Source organism: Salarias fasciatus, chromosome 11 (assembly GCF_902148845.1).
Source record: "Salarias fasciatus chromosome 11, fSalaFa1.1, whole genome shotgun sequence".
NCBI lineage: Eukaryota > Metazoa > Chordata > Actinopteri > Blenniiformes > Blenniidae > Salarias > Salarias fasciatus.
Window position 1 is genome coordinate 1,198,708 of NC_043755.1, and position 19,230 is coordinate 1,217,937.

A 19,230-nucleotide genomic window follows, 5' to 3' on the forward strand; every position below is an offset into this window, starting at 1 on the left:
CCCTCAGTTCAGACATGGAGTGTTGCATTGGGGGGTTTTCAATTTGAATAATAAAAGTTGACATTTTTTTCATCAGGGCAGCACAGATCAAGCTTCCTGTTGAAGTTGTCGACCACTGCACTCGGTGTGGAGTTTGCATGTTTTCTCTGTGTATGTCTTTTTTTCCGTGCTTCTTTCGAGGTAGCCTAAATAACTGTTTGTGAAAAATAAAATAAATGATTTTATCCAAAGAATTTCACAGCTGCATAAATGTTATATTAAAGTGGGAAAAAAAACTTTTCAGACACTTACTTTTTTTTAATACAGTGTTCTGAAATTCAAGATCAAAGCTTGAACCTTTAGTATCAATTGAATTTTTTCAAACTTTTTTTTTTTTTTTTAATTCACAAACCTTTTGGCCTTGATTTAACTCCACAGATTCACTCCACATAGCTCCAAGGTGTTTGTTTTTTTTTTTGTCCACTGTGTCTTGCAGCATGTACTTTGTGTCTGCATCGGCTGTATATTTGCGGATGAGGATGAGATAAACCTTCAGACGTAGTCCTGTATTTAATTTCCTAGGTATTGTCTTTGTCACAGTAGAGTGCATTCTTGTTAGTGCTTCTATTTCCTTCCTGATGTTGCCCCCTCTGAGGCCTTACTGAGCACACGCGTCAGCGTCAGCTACATTTTGGCTCCTGGAATAACGTTGCCTTGATGGCCTGCAGAATCAATTGTGTATTTGTAGAACACTGAGGGGTATACAGCTGCACACAAGGGCGGACTGACCATCGGGAGCACCGGGAGGTTTCCCGGTGGGCCGCTGCCTCAGTGGGCCGGTCGGACCACGAGAAAAAGAAAAAAGTCTGACGCGACACCGCCAACAGCGCTATGGTCCGCTCCACAAGGAGGCTGGGCTGTCAGCTGGACAGCTCCTGATGCCATAGGCTGGTTTACCTGTGATTGCTGCTGATAGCCAATCACATTTCATCCCTGCGGTGGTTAAGTCCCACCCACTCCCTCACTCTGCAGCTGCTGTCACCTGTCAATCACACACAGCCCAGACGGACATCTGACGGCAACTTTGGATGGATGCAAGAATGCACAAAATATGGAGAAAAACAAAACAAAACAAAACGAAAAGGTGGCGCTGAGAAGCTCAGGGACAAAAAGAGAAAATCCCTTCATGACCGGCAAGTAAGTTATGTTTGGTACTTGTTGATGCTTTGATGAAAATGTATTTGGTTAAAGTGAGATAATTCAGCACAGCGACATTTCCTGTAGATGTGAACCTGGCTGTGCTGTTGCTAATTATGATGGGCTGGGGTCTTTCACCTTTGTAGCCACGTTGTCATTTGGTTGAAATTAACCTGTTCTTATCAATTAATTGACTCTAATACTTAATGACCATAAATTAATGAATTGTTTACTTGTCTGTACAAGTTCGCTATCAGAATAATTCAGTGATACCATCCCAGAATTTATTATTTTTTTTCTTTTGTATGTAAAATACCTACTGATGATGATTCGTGATGATGATGATTGGTAAACTAGCATAATTAATAATATTAATCTCTTATCTAGATTAAATATAACCCAGATGTGGACAGAGAAATGAATCCCAGACTTGTTATGGTAAGGCTGATGACAATAATGCTTGTTTGCCCAACCATAACCCACATGCACTAATATCAAATGCTGCTGATAGTAAACCACTAAAACTGCTCTAACAATTCACATTGCCAATCATTTTTGTAGTCTGATGTCCCTGCTGCTGACACAGAAGGCCAAGGACAAGAAGTCAGGTTCCCCCCATCAGTTGATTGTTTCACAAGGCCAAAGCCAGAGACTTAGACGTCTTCCTCCATTTTCACCACAAGCAGAAGGCAGACAGCCCTGTAGTGCAGAGGCCTTTTTGTTTGATGGAACAAACCAGAAATGACTGACATATAATGAACAAACCAAAACACTCTTCTGCTTTCTTTGCATGGCTTATGGTAATGTTGAGATAGCAGCTCCTTTATCACTGGCGTGACCACCTTCACCCACGAACACCTGAGAGTCGATGAGTATGACAGACAGCAAGTATGCAAGAGGTGACAAGTTTTGGAGCGCATCATAGATGTGATCAAGCTCATCGGCAGAAGGGGTTTGAGCCACAGAGGAAAGCAGGCAGAAGCAGCACACACATTAGATGATGAGACGATTGATCATGGCTGTTTTTTAGAGATCATTCTTTTACTTGGAAAATATGATGTCTGTCTCAAGGAACACCTCACTCTCAACATAGAAAAAAACAAACAAATCCATCAGTCTGACTCTGGATCAAGAGGAGGTAGAGGTTCCCTTGTCACTTTCCTATCAAACAACCATCAACTACATCATCACCACTATCCAATAGCCTACTATATGAAGGTCACCATCGGCACCGAAATCCGGGAATATTTCTATTCACATTGCGTGTGACTTAGCTACTTACCAATCTTTAAATTAGTGAATGACTTATTGTTACAGACTCTTGAGCTAACATTTACAATGTGACCTATTAGTTTTAACCCAGGTTTCAGGACGGGAGGATGTGTTATTATAGCTAATGTAATGTTTTGTCTCTCACCCATAAAGGCCTGCATGTGTTCCAGAGGGGACCCGGAGAGGACTGTGATCCACATTGTGGATGGTTGTAAACATTTTAACACAACTGACTAACAAAGGTTAAGGTATAAATAACTATAAGTTTTTATATTGTATTATTGTGTATAGTTGTTTGTATAATAGCTGCACAGTTTTTATTTTATATAAAGGATAAGTTATCACATGATTGTATATAGCTGTTTGTATAGTTGCTTGCTGTGTAGTTTATTTATCTGTAATATATATATAGAAATAATATTTACATCTATATTGTTCATCTATTTTTAAATAAAACAAACTTTGTGAAATTAACTTATTGTTGTAATTAAGTTGCCCTCTAGTGGTTTACTCGTGGTATAGACAGGTGGTGTCACTAACAGACTGGCAAATAGGTAAGCTAAATTCTATTGTACCAACATGCTATATAATCATAATATACCTACAGTTATTTTACAGTAAGCTACTTAAAGCTTAAGGTTAATTATTATTTTATGATTGTGGTCCAAATTGGTTCTTTTTTCAGCGAGGAACTCAGGAATATGAAACTTGTGTTGCTGGCTGGTTGGTTGCCACACGACGCATGAAGTGGGCCGGTCTGTCCATGTCTCCCGGGCCACTTTTACCCCCCAGTCCGCCCCTGGCTGCACAGATGTATTTTAATGGTTAATTCAAGTAAATAATAGGATACAACAGCAGAATAATGTCGTTTATGACATACTATTTAAAACACTGGTGATTAATGGGAAAAAATTCAATTTTTGTTTGTTTAAATTTAAAAATGACACAAGTATAAGAGAGTTCGTGTTCGTATCATATTTAAAGCTAGGGTTGGCGATCTTGGAAAACTAGCATGTAGCACGAATGTAGCATCTCCCCAAGGCTCCGCCCAGCTCCCACCCCATTGGAGGAGCTCCGTTGGGAGCGGAGACTCGAGACGTTCCGCGCGCGCGGTGCGCACAGCACTTCCGCGTCCAGTGCGTTCCTGGCGTAACCTGTCCTCAGCGCTTCGTTTCTTCATTTTTCTTTATTTGCACTATGCCAAGTATGGAGCACTCACCGGTAAGTAAAGCCCCAAACATTCTTCTCCGCCATTCTGCAACGACGCTCCGTCCTTCTAAGCGCGCACTGAATCAGGGTCAGTGCACGCCATTGACATGTACGCGCAGGGGGCAGGTCGAACGGCGAAGGGATTTGATTGGTTTAAAAAAAGGTGTCCCGTCAAGACGATTGGTTGTTGTTTTTCCCGTTTTACTCCTGCTGTAGATAGCGGATATTTTCCAAACTACTTTAAGAACACGCTATGAATTGTTTCCCATCGGGTCATAAAGATCATTTTAACCAGTATTTAGAAAAATGTATCTCATTCAAATCGCCAACCCTAGCTTTAAATCTGCTGGAAAAGGGAAGCTTATTTTAATGCCACTGCTGCCTGGAAATATAATTACTGTCCTATTGTGGTTTTTATCGCTATCACAGCTATCTTTGCTTTTTACTTCTGCTTGTTGAATCGAATTTCCGGATTTTTACCTTTTTTTTTCTTCCAAATTTCCGGATCATCTTTGTATTTGCATCTCGATTTAAAGTTTGCAGCATGAAGTGTAAAGTGATGTTTTGGGCTCTTTGGTATTTTCCGTCTGTCAGCACAGTTGACCAAATTTTAAAAAAGACACAAGTCGGAGGGTGAGATTGTGCCACCGCTGATTTTAAATATCGAGATCATGCTTTAGAGAGGCCTGTCAGAAGAATTAAAGCTTAGATCGGTCATAGCGAAGTATTTCTCCTGTAGCCGCCAATTTAAATGTAATAATAAAGAGAACTTTTTGAGATAAAACAAAACTAAATGTAGCACCCCATCACTATACACCAAATAATAACGCGTTAGTATTTAAAGTATTTAACTATGTAATGTATATTAAAACGGTGCATCATAAAGACCTGACCAGACGGATGACAAAAGGCACACAGGTATGACAGGCAGAAAAACAAAGAGTGAAATAACTGTGTTTGGTGAAATGTCTGATCCCCTGCTTTTCTTTTGAGCTCAGCTCCAAGTAGTTAAACAGTAACTGAAAAGCTGTAAACGAGGACAGGGAGGCTAGAATAAAGAGTAACAGTATTATACACAGCATTTATGTGACAGAATAGGTAAAAGCAATTTTGCCACATTTTTCTGCAGTCTAGATCATCCTGTACTGTCATTTTAACATTTTTTTCAATGTTTAATGCTGCAACTTGCTATATAATCTTGTTCCATACCAACTACACTGATACTTCCTGATCACTGGCCCCGCTATAAACACTCTTCTTATGTTGCTTTTTATAAATATTTTAATCAGAGACGGTAAAAGGACTGTGACACCTTGTTTTTGCTGAGGTTATCTGTTGTACTGAAGGCGTGTTTGGCACTACATGTCACCAAACAGTTGTACTCGTAATAAGACAGTTGCAGCAGGCTATGGGCAGTTGTTAAATTTGGAACACGTTTTGTTGTGCGTAAATGTATATTGTGCGTGTGCGCGCCTGTGTGTGAGTGAGGGAGACAGAGAGAGTCAGATTGGAGGCAAATTTATGACATTATAAAGTCCATGTACACACACAAGTGTGCCATCAAGATCGGCAACACACACAGACTTCTTCCCTCAGAGAAGGGGGGTTAGACAGGGATGCAGTCTGAGCCCAACCCTCTTTAACATCTACATCAATGAACTGGCAGAAGCTCTGGAACAGTCTGCAGCACCGGGCATCGCCCTGGCAGACACAGAGGTCAAATGCCTGCTGTTTGCTGACGACCTGGTGCTGCTGTCACCAACCGGAGAAAGGTTACAACAACACCTTGATCCTCAGCACAAGTTCTCCCAGACATGGGCCCTGACAGTAAAACAGTCCAAAACAAAAATAATTATATTCCAAAAAGGACCCAGCCAACTACATTCCAAACACACATTCCTCCTAGAGAAAAAGGTCCTAGAACACACTAAAAACTACACATATCTCGGTCTAAACATCAGTTACACCGGAAATTTAAACAAAGCTGTGAACGATCTGAGGGACAAGGCGAGAAGAGCTTTCTATGCCATCAAAAAGAACATCCAATTAGACATCCCAATTCCAATCTGGCTCAAAATTCTGAATTCGGTTATAGAACCAATTTCTCTTTATGGTTGTGAAATCTGGGTTCCAATCGCCAACCAAAATTATACAAAATGGGACAAACACCAAATTGAGGCTCTGCATGCAGAACTCTGCAAATCTATTCTTTGCGTTCAACACAAAACACCAAACAATGCATACAGAGCAGAATTACAGTACCCTCTAATAATTAGAATCCAGAAGAGAGCTCTCAAATTCTATGGGCACCTTCAGCAGAGTGAGCCCAGCACTCTCCACTACAAAGCCCTCACCCACAGACGGGCTGGAAACACATGCCCCCCCCCCCCCCCCCCCCCCCCCCCCAGCCAGCTGGTTCTAGGACTCTGCTCACAAACACAAGCAGAGCCACCAAACAGACAGCCAGTCAGAGCCAACCAAATTATAAAGAAACAGAAAGAGAAATAACTGAACCATCTATTAAACACCAGAGCAAACTGGAAACATATTCGGCCCTAAACAGAAAATACATGGTGGCAGAATACCTGAGCTCTGTGACAGACCCACAGCTCAGGAGGTCCTGGACCAGGTACAGGCTCAGTGCTGGCCATCGAGAGAGGCCGGCACAGACAGACCTGGACCCCCCGAGAAGACAAACTGTGCCCCCACTGCACACAGGGTCAGGTGGAGACCAAGCTGCACTTCCTGACCGCCTGCCCCCTGTACCAAGATCTCAGGGACACCTACTTCCCCCTCTTCACAAACACACACAGACTTTCAGAGCATGACTGACATGCTCAAACTGCCATACCTGCTCGGGGAAGCACAGCAGTGTGCAAACACAGCATCTAGGTTTGTGCGCGGCTGCGACAGGAGACGGACTGAAAAACTGAAACCTCCATGAACCCGAGCAGGAGGACAGACCGGGACCAGGACCTCCGGGAACCTCCCGGCTTCCAGACTCAGAGCAATCTGGCATCATGTTGACAGCACAGATCAACGCATCTACTATGACGACAAGACAATGACGTTGGACAGCTTCAAGCATCGAACGAGACTGCTGGGAGACCTGGGGAAAAACAACTGCACCTTAGAACTGACTGAAGTGAAAAACCATGACAACGGGCCTTTCTGTTTCCGCATTGAACTTGTGAGAAGAGAAGACAATAAGCCCACCAAGGACAAGTTTTCCTTTTATGAGGAATGCATCAGCTTGAACATGCTTAGTACGTTGCCAACGTGCCAAGAATTCATAAATGTGAGAAATGTTTCTGCTATGACGAGTCCTCTCTGACTTTATCTGTGTTCTTTCGTCTCCAGCTGTTCCTACTGTTCCGACCCTGACCCACTCAAAGACAGCACATAAAGGACGCTCCTTCACCATCACCTGCACCGTCGCCCACACCTGCCCGTCACGGGCGCCCAAAATCACATGGAATCTGGAGAACCCACAAGTCACCGTGCATCATAAAGACATCCGCTACGGCAACTGGGAGGTCCAGTCCATCCTGACAATCATCCCCGAGGAGGAGGACGACCACCGGGAGATCACCTGCTCAGCCCAGTTTAATGGAGGGCGAAATTCCTCCCAAACCATGACGCTCTATGTGAAACGTGAGTCTTTCTGCCCATTGTTTTTCCCTTTTACACTTGATAGTATCTTGTCGAAGTGTCGGCAGAAAGCCACTGGATGTGAGGCCGGTTGCCGTGTGGCTCAGATACAGATCTTGGTTGTGGTTTCAGGTGCAGTGACCTACAACCACATCATCATTCCCACCGTGGTGGTGATCGGCACCGCTGTGGCCTTTGGACTAATCTGCGTTTTAATGGCCAGAAAATACAAGTGAGGCATAAAATAACAGCTATTCATACATAGAAATCAGTGTGCTTACTGCTGTTGCTCCTAATTTTTGGCTTTATTCTGTCTTGTTTCTGCGTCAGGCAATGTATTTCAGAGCTTCAGAATCAGGAAGGCAGAACAAAATGCTGGGATCGGGTTTGATATGAAGCCTTTCTCTGATGTGTTTGACCAGTTCTTTAACTGCAATTTCTGTCAATTCTGTTTTTTTTATTGGTCACAAACAGCATGTGGAACCGCCTCTCCAGGATGTCTCGCAGGTGAGAAAAGTTCTTTTTATTTTCTTGAGGTACAATGAAATTGCTTCGATGGTCAAACAACATTTTCCACAGAAGTTGTGACCCATTAACTTTTGTGATCACAGGAAGAAGGAACTTCACAGTTCAGTGACTCCTTCCTATTGTACGTCACAGTTTCATTGAGTTTACAGTCCATTTTTTAAAAAAATATATAACAAAAACAAAACAGAAATTTGAAAACATTAAAACTTGTGAACAATCAAATGCATCATTGATCTCATGTTAGTTTCTCATATCTGCACAGAATTAACGTATAATGTATGTTTCTGGTCTCTTTCTTTAATGCAGGGTCAGACACTGAAGGTAAGAAGTGAGAATCAACATTGATGTTTCTAAACTTGACAAAAATAAAATGAACTGAGGTGATCAGATTTTGGATTTTTTTTCTATGTCTGCAGTCACAGCACCACTTTATTTACATTTTTACTTTATTTTAGATAAAGTGTTTGGGGCCTTTTGACTCAACACCACAATACAACATATAACTGGAATTATAGTTGAATATTAACCATCATACCTTTAAACTACTTTAAATATTTGTTTTCTCTTCCTTTTTCAGAATTCAAAGGAAACCACGAAGAAGACAGAAAACCTCCAGAGAATGTTCAGGAGGTCCATCAGAATCAGTATCAGCTTTAATGGCCAAGTTTGTGCATGACAATCAAGGAATTTAACTCTGACTGTTGTTCACTCTCTACGTGAAGGAAAAAAGAAATAGACAGCAACAGGACAGAAGGGAAATATGAATACATATAAATATTCTGAAAATCAGGAGTCTCAATATTTACAAAAGTATGTATAAAGGAAAAAAAGTAAAGAGCAGGAGAGAACAATATATACAACAATAACATCTAAAACACAATATTTGCAGTGATGTGCAAAAGGCAGGGTTCTTCATGTGTCTTCAAAAGAAGAATTTATTTTGTATGCTCTCATTCAGCTTCAAGAAATAAACTTCAGCTTATTAACAGGTCACACATTGAACCATTAAACAAACTATGATGTTTGAATAGAATAGAAACATATCATTAATTGCAAAGTTGTTACTAATTGTTACTAGTACTAACTAGTTGTTACTAATTGCAATCAGTGTGTTTCCTTTTTCAAACATTACAATAAAAGTTTTTGTCTGCTAAGCTTTTTCCTATCTTATTAAGGCATGTATCAATAAATAAAAGACTGTTCAACATTGATTCTATCGTTTCTTCGCCGTTGCTGTATTGTGATTATCAGTATCTTCCACAAGAGGGCGGTAAATGCAAACCCTGAATACAGGCTCGTGTTAAATGAAGATGTTTAAGATGTGGAAATGTTTCACATCCATCTGAATCATCATCATCTTCTTCTTCTTTTTCCTCATTCATTCATTCATTCATTCATTTTTCATTCTTTCTTTCTTTATTTTTTTAATACGACCTAACTGCATGATGCAAGTATAAAACAAAAATTTAAATGAAAGCAGATGAAAACAAGCAAAACGAAACTCATGAAGTAAAAAGAAACTTATGTTTCTCTCTCTCTCTGGTCAGATGGGGGCGCTGTGCCGGTGATACACTGACTGGTGTATCACTGGCACTGGCACTGGTGGATTCCAGGAATCGTTTTTTGCTTTCTGTCTGTGTGTTAATAATCAGTGATTTTGAGTAAGTGTGAATTGACGATTTTAACTTAATGGGATTACTAACAGTAATGCAATTTGAAAGCAGTACAAAAGAGACTGTTTAGCATATTTAAAGAGATAGAGATAAAGAAGACGGGCCTGAGGGCCTTATGTGGTTCCTTAACTTTGCTTGACCATTTTGCAAATGACAAAATGTGGAAGAGTGTCCTCAAAGAGCTGTACTTAACTTTTTCACAAAATACTACTGTAAGCTGTCTGACAGTCTCTATAAGCTTCAGTCTGTTGGACCTAAATATCCTGTTAGGAGCTAAATTTTGATGATGCTCATGAATACTACGACAGTTTTCTCTGATAAGGTCACAAAAACGAGCCAATCAGTTTGCTCAACAAGGTGAAACATCAATTATGCAGAAGATTTAAAGGTACTTGAGGTCTGAAAGACCTCGTTTAGCAGAGCCGGGCTGTGAATGGAGGGGATTCGTCACTGAAAGACCGACTGACAAACAACAGACTTGTTAATGAGCGGTGATGAAATTTAGATCTCCGGCTTTGTTTGATCACAGATTGATGGGATTAAGAGCTCTTTTGATCACATTCAAGGTCTGCCTGGGCGTCTTTAAAATGCAGCAGCTGGATCATTCCTCAGACTAACCAGCAGCCAGAAAAGACACCGTTGAGCTCTGTTCCAGCCAACCAGGTAAAATGTTGTATTCGTGAGGTTTTTTTGGGGAAATGTGTGTTGCTGTTTATCTTATTTGGGAACCCAGGTGTGTGACAGGTTTTCTGTTTCTTTCATAGATTTTTTTTGTGCCGTAGAAAAACCTCGATCATGGGAAACTCAACATCCACCCGTTCAGTGACCAAAACCTGCAGAAGGCCGTCCCGTTGGCACAGGAATGAGGACACGCTCAGGTTGATGGACTTCTGTCTGTGGGACGAGGAAGACCTGTGGAGCCTCAACGGGAAGCAGCGTTTATTTGTGAGAGAGATCCACTTCACTCACAGGATCAGCTATGTTGATCTGAACAGGCAGGAGAGCCTGTTTTTACCCAAACAGGGGCATGATGCTCCATCTTGCATATGCTGAAGACGAAGATCTGTGAGTTTCTGAATCCACGCCGAGGCTCAACTCGAAGGCCGACAGTGACTGCAGATGTCCCGAGCACGCTTCACTATAGAAGGTCTTCAAAAGAGTTAAACCACAGGGCAGCTTTTCACAAGGTGTTGACCCTGTGAGCAGAGGTGCGAAAAAACACCGGAAGTCTGATGTGAGAGGAAGCCTGCTTTTTCTCAAATGAAAGCAACTTTTTTTTTTTTTTTTTTTTTTTTTTTTAATGTTGACATTTGAGAATAATCTTGGACAGATATATCAAGTATTTTTAATTTGATATTTTGAGAAAGTGGATGTTCACACAGTTAACAGGCTTCAGATGATTGAAGGAAATCCTGTCTTCACTCTGGAACTTGGACACAGACGCCGCTCACACCCTTCTCAGTAATGTTAACTGAACTGTGAAGTGTTTGTTGTGATGACTTTGCATCTGCATTATGTGCATGTGTACGTTTGATCTCAGTAAGTTTCTGTGAGAATTTTCTCACTTCACCACATCATGTTGTAGCCTGTTCAAGCCGATCGTTTTATTGAGGCAAATATGTTTTTATAACCTTCATGTCACAGATATTGCTGAATAAATTCATTGGATGTAATGTGAATTTGATCGCTCCTTTCATTTCTAGTGCAAAACTTTTAGATTTTTCTAGTTAAAGCAATGTTCATATGTGAATAAATGTTTCATCAAACTTTCTCCACTATTAAGAAGACTTAGAAGGGATGATTAAAGCTAGCAACACCTTCCGCTTTATACACACACACACACACACACACACACACACACACACACACACACACACACACACACACACACACACACACTCACACATCACCCTCAACCTTTTTGGCCTAAGGTGTTGGCCACTATGCCAGGGTGAAACGTACCAAAGATTTTTTTATTCATTCATTTTATGTACCTAATAGAGTAACTTCTGCGACTAAGAAATAACTGTCAACTGGAAAAGTGACTGACACAACACTGTTTGTTGGTCTGTTTAGTTTCCAGTATTTTATCATGATAATCAAACTTACTGTATTTATATATAAAGGTATAATAATAAGGTATATAATAATAATAAACTAAAACTAAACTAAATATATTAGTGCTTATAGAAATCTTATTTCAGAGTAAATTCTCCAGCCCTCTGCAACACATTGTTGTTCTCTAATTTCTCTCCTGTAACTTAAGATGAATTCTTAGGACCAGCTAGAATTCTGCTCTTAATAACTGGAGTTCAGCAGTGAAGTGTGAGTACAGCTGGTAGCATTTCTTGTGAGAAGCACTTACAATAAGAGAAAATGGCAGAACGACACCACATGAAGGCAGGATGTGGTGTCAAACCTCTGTGGTTTCGAAGCCATGCATCTGTGTTCTGCTAGAAATGGTCTCTGGGGTCCGAGTCTGGCCAACACTTTCTCACATGTTTGATCTAATTACTGTGATAAAAGCCGGATGAAATTGGAAATATGGTGGATTAGAGGAATAAGCACAAGTGTGCATCAAAAGATCTGCAAGCAGCAGGTTCACATTTTGATAAAGCCACGGCAGTGGCCTTGAAGGAACGTTTTTGTCATGAACGAACAAACACAATAAAGTAATGGAGGGTGAATGAGTAAGAAAAAAGGACTTCCCCAACACAGAGCGCACGAGACAGAAATCTGAATTATTTGTATCACGCAGTGGAATGGAGCATGAATAACAGTGGAATGGAAACTAGACAAGTCACCTCTCAGTAGAAGGAAATGATATCGTCACCACGCCACAGAAAGAATGTCATTCTGCTCACAGGTCAGCTGCTGAGAGGACAAGATGAACACTTTGAAGTGGCTTTGGGTTTTCATGTGCCTGTGCTGCAAAGGTAAGATCATTTCTGTGCAATGTAGAATCAACTGCAGTCTCTGTCGCACAGAGGAAGCTGAATCGAGCCGTTTTTGGGGGTGATGTGATGTTCAGTAAATGTGCATCTAACTTCTGCAGTGATTCAATCTCGATCCTCATGGAAAGTTCAGATGCCGTCAACAGTTCAAGGTCTGCTCGGCTCGTGCGTGGTCATCCCCTGCACGTTCGACTACCCAGATCCTGGGAGGAAGGTCACCAAGTTCACGGGGATCTGGTTTGATAACATCAGTCACGTCGTCTACCACCCGGTGGAGTCCAAGGTGGTGGAACAGTATCGGAACCGGACCACGCTCGTGGGGGATATGAGACAAAGGGACTGCTCCGTGATGATGGATCGCCTCCGACCAAACGACCGGGGACCTTTTCACTTCAGGGTCGAGATAGGAGGTTTCAACCAGTATTCCTTCAAAGCTGACAAAGTGTCCATTTCAATGATCAGTAAGTAAGAATGACAAGAAAATTCCCACAACTGCATCAGATGAACTGCTGTTTATTTACCAGCCTTTAACAATAATTCAGGTACTTTACAACATTGAATTACAATTAAAATATAAATAACAATACATCTGTTTAGGCAAACATACAAAAAGTACAATGATGAAAAGTCCTAAAATGGCATCATGTATGAAAACAATCCTCATCTATGAATAACTTGAATAACTTGAATAACCTGCTCAAACCTTTACTTCTAATAATCTAAATAAAAAAAGACATCTCGGAGACATTCATGTCACAGAAGTGTCCTTAACAGTGAAAAAAGGCAGACAGAAGCCAAAGCTTGCTCTCCGCAGGAATGTTGCTGAAAGAGTCACTCGGCTGACTCAAACTGTTGAGATCCAGGACTTGAAGTTACAAAAAAGGAAGCGATAAAATGGTCTTATTCCCATGCATTGTATTGGAACACTTTGGCTGTACAGTAACTGTTAAAATCCTTCAAAGCTCAGTATTTAAATTCTTGCATTTTCTCTGTTCCTCCTTTCTGCGTAAAAAGTTGTATTTTCTTTGAATCGCGGTTTAATCGATGCTTTCTTACATGATGTGTTTTTGATTTGTTTTTTCTTGGAAGAATTAAAATTACCGTATTTACATTGAAAGTGCTTCTGTGGAAACATCACATGATGAAACTTCTGAACTTCCTCTTTGTGTTTATAACCACAGCTAAATGCAGTTGATGGAAATCACCTGAATTAAAATAGAAAATAAACATTTCCCACATTTCAGTCTACAATCTGGCAGATTTTAATCTTTCAGCTTTCTGCTCGTCGCTCTTGTTTTCACAGGTGCTCCAAATCCAATCCGGTTCTCTGTGGCGGAGGAGGTGAAGCAGGGTCAGGCCGTGAATGCGTCCTGCTCCGTGAACCACTCCTGCCCCGCCTCGCCTCCTGACTTCACCTGGAGTCGCGGTGGAGAGACGAGGCTCCAGTCGCGGCAGCTCGGCGACGGCCAGTGGGAGGCCACGTCCACTCTGACCTTTCACCCCAGCCGCACGGATCACAGGAAGCCTCTGCAGTGCAGCGTCAGATATAAAGGAGGACAGTATCAGCAAACGTTCAGGACCCTTACAGTGGAATGTAAGAAATCTGTCAATTCAGTCATCGTATGTCGTCTTCATCAACAGGAGAAGTTTTTTTTTTTAGACATTTTACATGTACAGTTTTTTTTGAAAATGTAGAAATTTGACTTATTTACAATTGCTTTTTTTCTTATTTGTACTTACTTCCACATCACCATTCCATCACACTCATGATGAAAAAGAACTGCATATAGCGCCTGAACTACAATGTGTTTGACGTCCCTGATTTAGAAGCTATTTAACTCCCTCAGTATTTCCATCTCTGTGAAGCGTGTTCAGTCACTGTCATGAGACTCACCGTCACTGGTCGCTCAGCCGCTGTGGAAACACTGTCATTTCTGTCAGTTAAACAGCACAAGTGTGTGTTCTGTCATGAAGAACAGTGAACTGTTTCCTTTGAAAGTTTAATTAACTCATCCTGACAAAGTAATCTTTAGTCAATCAATCAGTCAACCTGCTTCAATATTTATTGTTTCTGCATAACTTTAATTCTTTTTTGTTTATTAGTCTATTGGTTGGTCAGAAAGTACACTCTACTTCAGTAAAAAAAAAAAATAAATAAATAGTAAAAAAGTGCTGTTTCTGAAATGTAAAATTAAATATTAATGGATTTGTTTTCAGTGCATGATGGAGGTGAGGTAGAGGAGTCTTCCTGCATCAGTCATAATGTTTTGGCTTGTAAAACAGTTTGCATCTTTGAGTCTTGACTTTTTTTATTTGGGAAAAATGGTTAAACTATTGATCATAAAGAGGCAGGAAATAAAATCCAGTTTAGAATGACTAAAACATGTGATCAGGTATTATAAAGTTGCTTTGAAAGCATCAGACTGAGTTTTCATGTTACTGGAGCTTTTCTTTGTATTTTAAAGAGCAGATGTGACTCTACATACTTTCTCCGCCTTGGATTTTCCTTCTAGATATTTGTTTGTAAATGCTGTGTGAAATCCCCTGAACAGTGGAGAACTCTGACGGCCTGATGTTTGCACACAGACGCTCCTGTGAACGTGAAGGTTGAGTACCGGCCGGAGGTGAAGGAGGGGGAAACGGTGCATCTGAGCTGCTCCGGCGACGCCCATCCCTCTGTCAGCAGCTACGAGTGGCACAATGGAACCGGAGCCCAGATCCACAGAGGGAGGACCTACACGCTGCCGCACGTGTCTCGACACACTGGGGGATCCCTGTACTGTCTGGCCATCAATGAAATCGGGCGAACCAGATCGAGCAACGTGCAGCTCGACGTGCTCTGTACGTGAAACCATTCATGTTCCAGACTCAAACGTGTGAAATATCCTCTCACTCCATTCCTCTGTGCCTACAGATGCCCCTGAGATTAAGGCGGCCTCCTCCTGCTCCTCAGAAGGCCGAGCGGTGAAGTGTGTGTGCATCGTGGAGTCCAGCCCTCGCAGCACGGTCCACTTCGTCCTGGCTGACAGAGTCCTGCAGAGCACCAAGGTGGAGACGCACGGCTCTCTCACCCTCTGGACTCTGCAGGCCGACACCGGCTCCTCCAAGTTCGTGCACTGCTTGGCGAGCAACTCTCAGGGAAACACCAACCTCACGCTCTCGTTACCTGCTAACAGTATGGACGTCCGTTATCAGTGTCTCCCGTTCTGACTGTAAAACAACAAATTCAAACTATCCGCTCGACGTCTTCTCCCACAGGTAAGATGCAGACCATCTTTGTCGCCACTGGAGCTGCTGTGATCCTTTTGGTGATACTTTTAGTCGCAGTGGGAGTAGTTAAGATATGGTAAGACAGTAAAACATTTTATATCACCTATTGTCTGTGAAATGTTGGAAATACAAACAGAGCAACGTGGATGTAGAGCAGCAGTTTATCTGATTAGAAAAGCTTTTTAAACAGTTGAACAATACGTCCATGGGCCACTAGAGGGAGCTCCATTCAATGTGGTTAAACTATGGTGTCAAACATAAGGCCTGTGGGCCAAAATGAGCTTGCAAGAGTTTCCTGCCAAACCACCGAGCAAATTGATGAAAATTAAAAGAAAACGCTGATCTGAGCTGAGATATCAGTGAAGCTCCTGCGCTGCGAACAAACTAGCCTCAAAGCCATGCTGTCAGGGCGAGTTTATAAAAACATAATGCAACAGCGAAAGGGGACATTTTTAGACATTTCGCTTTACTGTGCATCAGGAGGTTTCATTTAAACTGGCTTCATGTTCAGATTTTAGTCATTTTTAGTCATATATATTTGTTTTTTTGAAGATGTCCTAATTCTCATCCCCTATACTCTACGTCATGAAAGAGAAAAACGTTAACATTTACGTTTATGGTCTTTTTGTTAGTTTAGCCACAAATCTCCTCAGACCCTTAATTTGTAAAACTAATATACTTTAACAGGTTCTGAGCCAAAAAACTGAAATTCAACACTTTTTTAAAATATCTTATAATTATTGCATAAATATTTTCTTGAAACTGCTGAATTTTTGGGCTACTTCAAGTAAACGTGACGACATGTAACATATACTACATGATAAGCTTTGAATTTCATTCAACCTGAAGGTAAATTTCTTAAGTCTATACAATCAGGTAAATGCAGCACGTAGAGGAAGGATGGAAACGTTTAAATGTTAAAATTGACTTTATATTGACATTGTAGCAATTTTCCAGAGTAATTGTTAGGTTTCGCGAACAACAATAACCATATATAGTCACTTTAAAGTTAAAAGTTATAATGAAACTACTTTACTGGTTCGGGCCATTCCAGAACAGACTTTAAATTGTGAAGACAATTCAAGATGTAACAGTGTAACTGCGCAGACTGAGAATAAGGACTGACATTTATTTTTATTTTATTTTTCTTTATTCACTTATTTCATAGCTGATTGTCCTCCTCAGGAGAAAACATTGTAAATAAACGACGAATATCATGAAGACTACATTCATGTACATGAAAATCTTTTGTTGGTATTTTTTACGGGCAGTTTTTGTGAAATTAAAGCACAGTTTCAGGAGCTGCAAAGAAAAACAAATCACCAACAACTGTCGATCTTTCTGTCAGCAGAGGGACGCGGAGAGAAACGCCTTCTGACATGAGCATGCTGGGTGCAGAAAAAGCCGTGGCCCTCCCTGAATATGTCCCGACGAAAAGGTCCAGTGATGCAAATCAGTCTTTAAAAAGATGAAGAAGATGTTTCCTTCAAAAGACAAAATAAATCGAAGGCCAAGAAAAGACTGTAAATATGTTCCTTCTTTTTGCAGAAAGGAGCTCTATGATGAAATACAAGGCCCAGGGATTTATACCAATGATCATATTTATGGCAACGTAGAGGTAAGTGAGGTTTTCCTGATGTGGTAATCGGTGAGTTTACATCAAATTGAGTGTTTTTTTTTTTTTTCTTTTTCTTCCAGGTTGACGCAATATATGCCAATGTGTAACACAGGCCGAGGAAGAGCATTCGGGAAGCCACACACACATTCTGTGTTTTGTATATATATATATATATATATATATATATATATATATATATATATATGTATGTGTGTGTGTGTGTGTTTTGCACATGAAAACAAAAATCTGTTAAAATCTGTTTTGTTTCATTGGTAAAGGTGGTTTTTATGTCACAAGGGAACTTGATGCACTCAGAGTTATTGTCTCTTATCCAAAAGATCTTTTTTTTTTTTTTACAGTGTTTTACAGCAGACCTTGAACGGTTGCTTGGTTTTAGGTAAATGTATCTGCACCATGAAATATTGTATTTCTATTAAAAATGAAGATGTTTTTTTTTTGCAAGATAGTTGTTTTTTTTTAAGTGTGACTTTAAACTGACAGGAAGACAAAAGGGGAAGCTGGAAACCACCATGTGTGATAGATAAGAATCCTTAAACTACTGCACATTTCACAAACAAAAACACCAAAAACATCCTCAAACGTCTGAATAAACTCCTTCACATCTAAACCTCTGTAACACCCCATGACAGTAAATGTTAACTCAGTGCACCAACTGGACAACGATAACATGCGTCAAAAGCAACACTACCCAGCTGAACAGACGCTGAAATATGTCAGTGTGAGAAAAATATCCTTAAATATGACTGAAACAAATATCGCTTGATTAAATACATTTTAAACATATTTTTACACAATTATGCTGTTAATATTTTCATTGGTAATAAAATATTGGAATCATCATTACAGTCAGAGAATCACATTACAGACCATCACTGGAGTCTACAAGATGACTGATCATATCAAAGTACTCCTTCCTATCTTCAAACCAGCAGCCAATCATTGGTATGAATTTGTAAAATAACTCATTTCTGGCTTCAGTTGAAGGATCATTATTTCAGGCGCTGGGTTTGGGTCGTGTCTAAAGAAACGTGGAGTTTATTGCCTGTTTCCCTCCTGCAGATCTCACGGTGCAGGTTAAAGGAAGTCTGAAGTCTCGGGTCACATGGGCGAAGGTCAGGGTCGACAGAGTCTCCCACTGCCATCCAATCAGCTTCTTCTTTAGTGGTATATCATGCATGTTGTGGTCTCCTTCCCTTTGTGTTTCTGTGTTGTGGGCGGAGCTGTAACGAATTATTCACACCTGAGCTGAGCTGCACAGCTGTGAGTCGTCTTCGTCACCTCCTCCATAAAGACTCCAGATCATTCCCAGATTGTCTGTTTAGCCGATGTAGTGCACAGCTTCTCTGGTTCAGACTCAAGAGATGAACTTGTAAATCTTGTGCTCCCATGTCTTTGTCAGGTCCTGAGTAACTGCACCATATCTGTTTTGTTGTTTGCTTGTTTGAATGAGACAAAGAAAGGTGTAAAAAAAATCAGTGTACTCTGATCTGTGATCTGTCACTTTAACAACGCGCTGATACCTCAAAGGTGAAGGAGTCTGTTTTCCTCAGCAAAATCTCCTTTATCAATCTCCTTTGTTTGGCTGGAACCCGTGTGTGTGTGTGTGTGTGTGTGTGAGTCCCAAAATCAGAAGTGCAAAGAGAATCAATGAGCAATTACATTCACATTTCTGCTTTATTAAATTGTTCATCAGACTAAAAGCAATACATTGTGGACATCAGGGGGGTCAAACATAAGGTTCATGGGCAAAATTTGGCCCACAACAGTCTCAAATCTGGCCCGCCAAACCATCAAATAAATTGTACAAATTTCAAAGAAAAGATAGATTTTTCTTTTTAATTTCGCAAGAGTAACGTAC

The 19,230-nt window shown here is 40.8% G+C and overlaps 2 protein-coding genes across 4 annotated transcripts; both read left to right on the plus strand.

Moving 5' to 3' along the window:
* Positions 1-6,227: 6,227 nt before the first annotated feature.
* LOC115396402 (myelin-associated glycoprotein-like) lies at positions 6,228-7,699 on the plus strand. Its single transcript, XM_030102276.1, has 5 exons — positions 6,228-6,381; positions 6,612-6,923; positions 7,018-7,311; positions 7,441-7,540; positions 7,639-7,699. The coding sequence occupies exons 1-5, from the start codon at positions 6,228-6,230 to the stop codon at positions 7,697-7,699; spliced, it is 921 nt and encodes a 306-aa protein (XP_029958136.1).
* Positions 7,700-12,352: 4,653 nt separating this feature from the next.
* LOC115396929 (myelin-associated glycoprotein) lies at positions 12,353-18,865 on the plus strand. Of its 3 annotated transcripts, none has more exons than XM_030103011.1 (9): positions 12,353-12,445; positions 12,565-12,924; positions 13,767-14,057; positions 15,050-15,304; positions 15,378-15,638; positions 15,722-15,809; positions 17,082-17,171; positions 17,282-17,351; positions 18,432-18,865. In XM_030103011.1, exons 1-9 carry the CDS (start codon positions 12,397-12,399, stop codon positions 18,459-18,461), a joined length of 1,494 nt encoding a protein of 497 aa, XP_029958871.1. In that variant the 5' UTR covers positions 12,353-12,396; the 3' UTR covers positions 18,462-18,865. The 3 variants fall into 3 exon arrangements, with proteins under 3 accessions (XP_029958871.1, XP_029958872.1, XP_029958873.1); XM_030103012.1 differs by lacking the exon at positions 18,432-18,865 and adding an exon at positions 17,432-17,553; XM_030103013.1 differs by lacking the exons at positions 17,282-17,351; positions 18,432-18,865 and having other exon boundaries at positions 17,085-17,129.
* The last annotated feature ends 365 nt before the right edge of the window (positions 18,866-19,230 follow it).

Excerpts from the sequence above, each read along its gene's own strand:
- LOC115396402 (XM_030102276.1), top strand. The coding sequence starts at position 6,228 with ATGGTGGCAGAATACCTGAGCTCTGTGACAGACCCACAGCTCAGGAGG. Across the intron at positions 6,924-7,017 it reads CATCAGCTTGAACATGCTTA|CTGTTCCTACTGTTCCGACC; the intron begins GTACGTTGCCAA and ends TTTCGTCTCCAG. Across the intron at positions 7,541-7,638 it reads TTAATGGCCAGAAAATACAA|GCAATGTATTTCAGAGCTTC; the intron begins GTGAGGCATAAA and ends TTTCTGCGTCAG.
- LOC115396929 (XM_030103011.1), top strand. The coding sequence starts at position 12,397 with ATGAACACTTTGAAGTGGCTTTGGGTTTTCATGTGCCTGTGCTGCAAA. Across the intron at positions 15,305-15,377 it reads CGTGCAGCTCGACGTGCTCT|ATGCCCCTGAGATTAAGGCG; the intron begins GTACGTGAAACC and ends CTGTGCCTACAG. Across the intron at positions 17,172-17,281 it reads GAATATGTCCCGACGAAAAG|AAAGGAGCTCTATGATGAAA; the intron begins GTCCAGTGATGC and ends TTCTTTTTGCAG.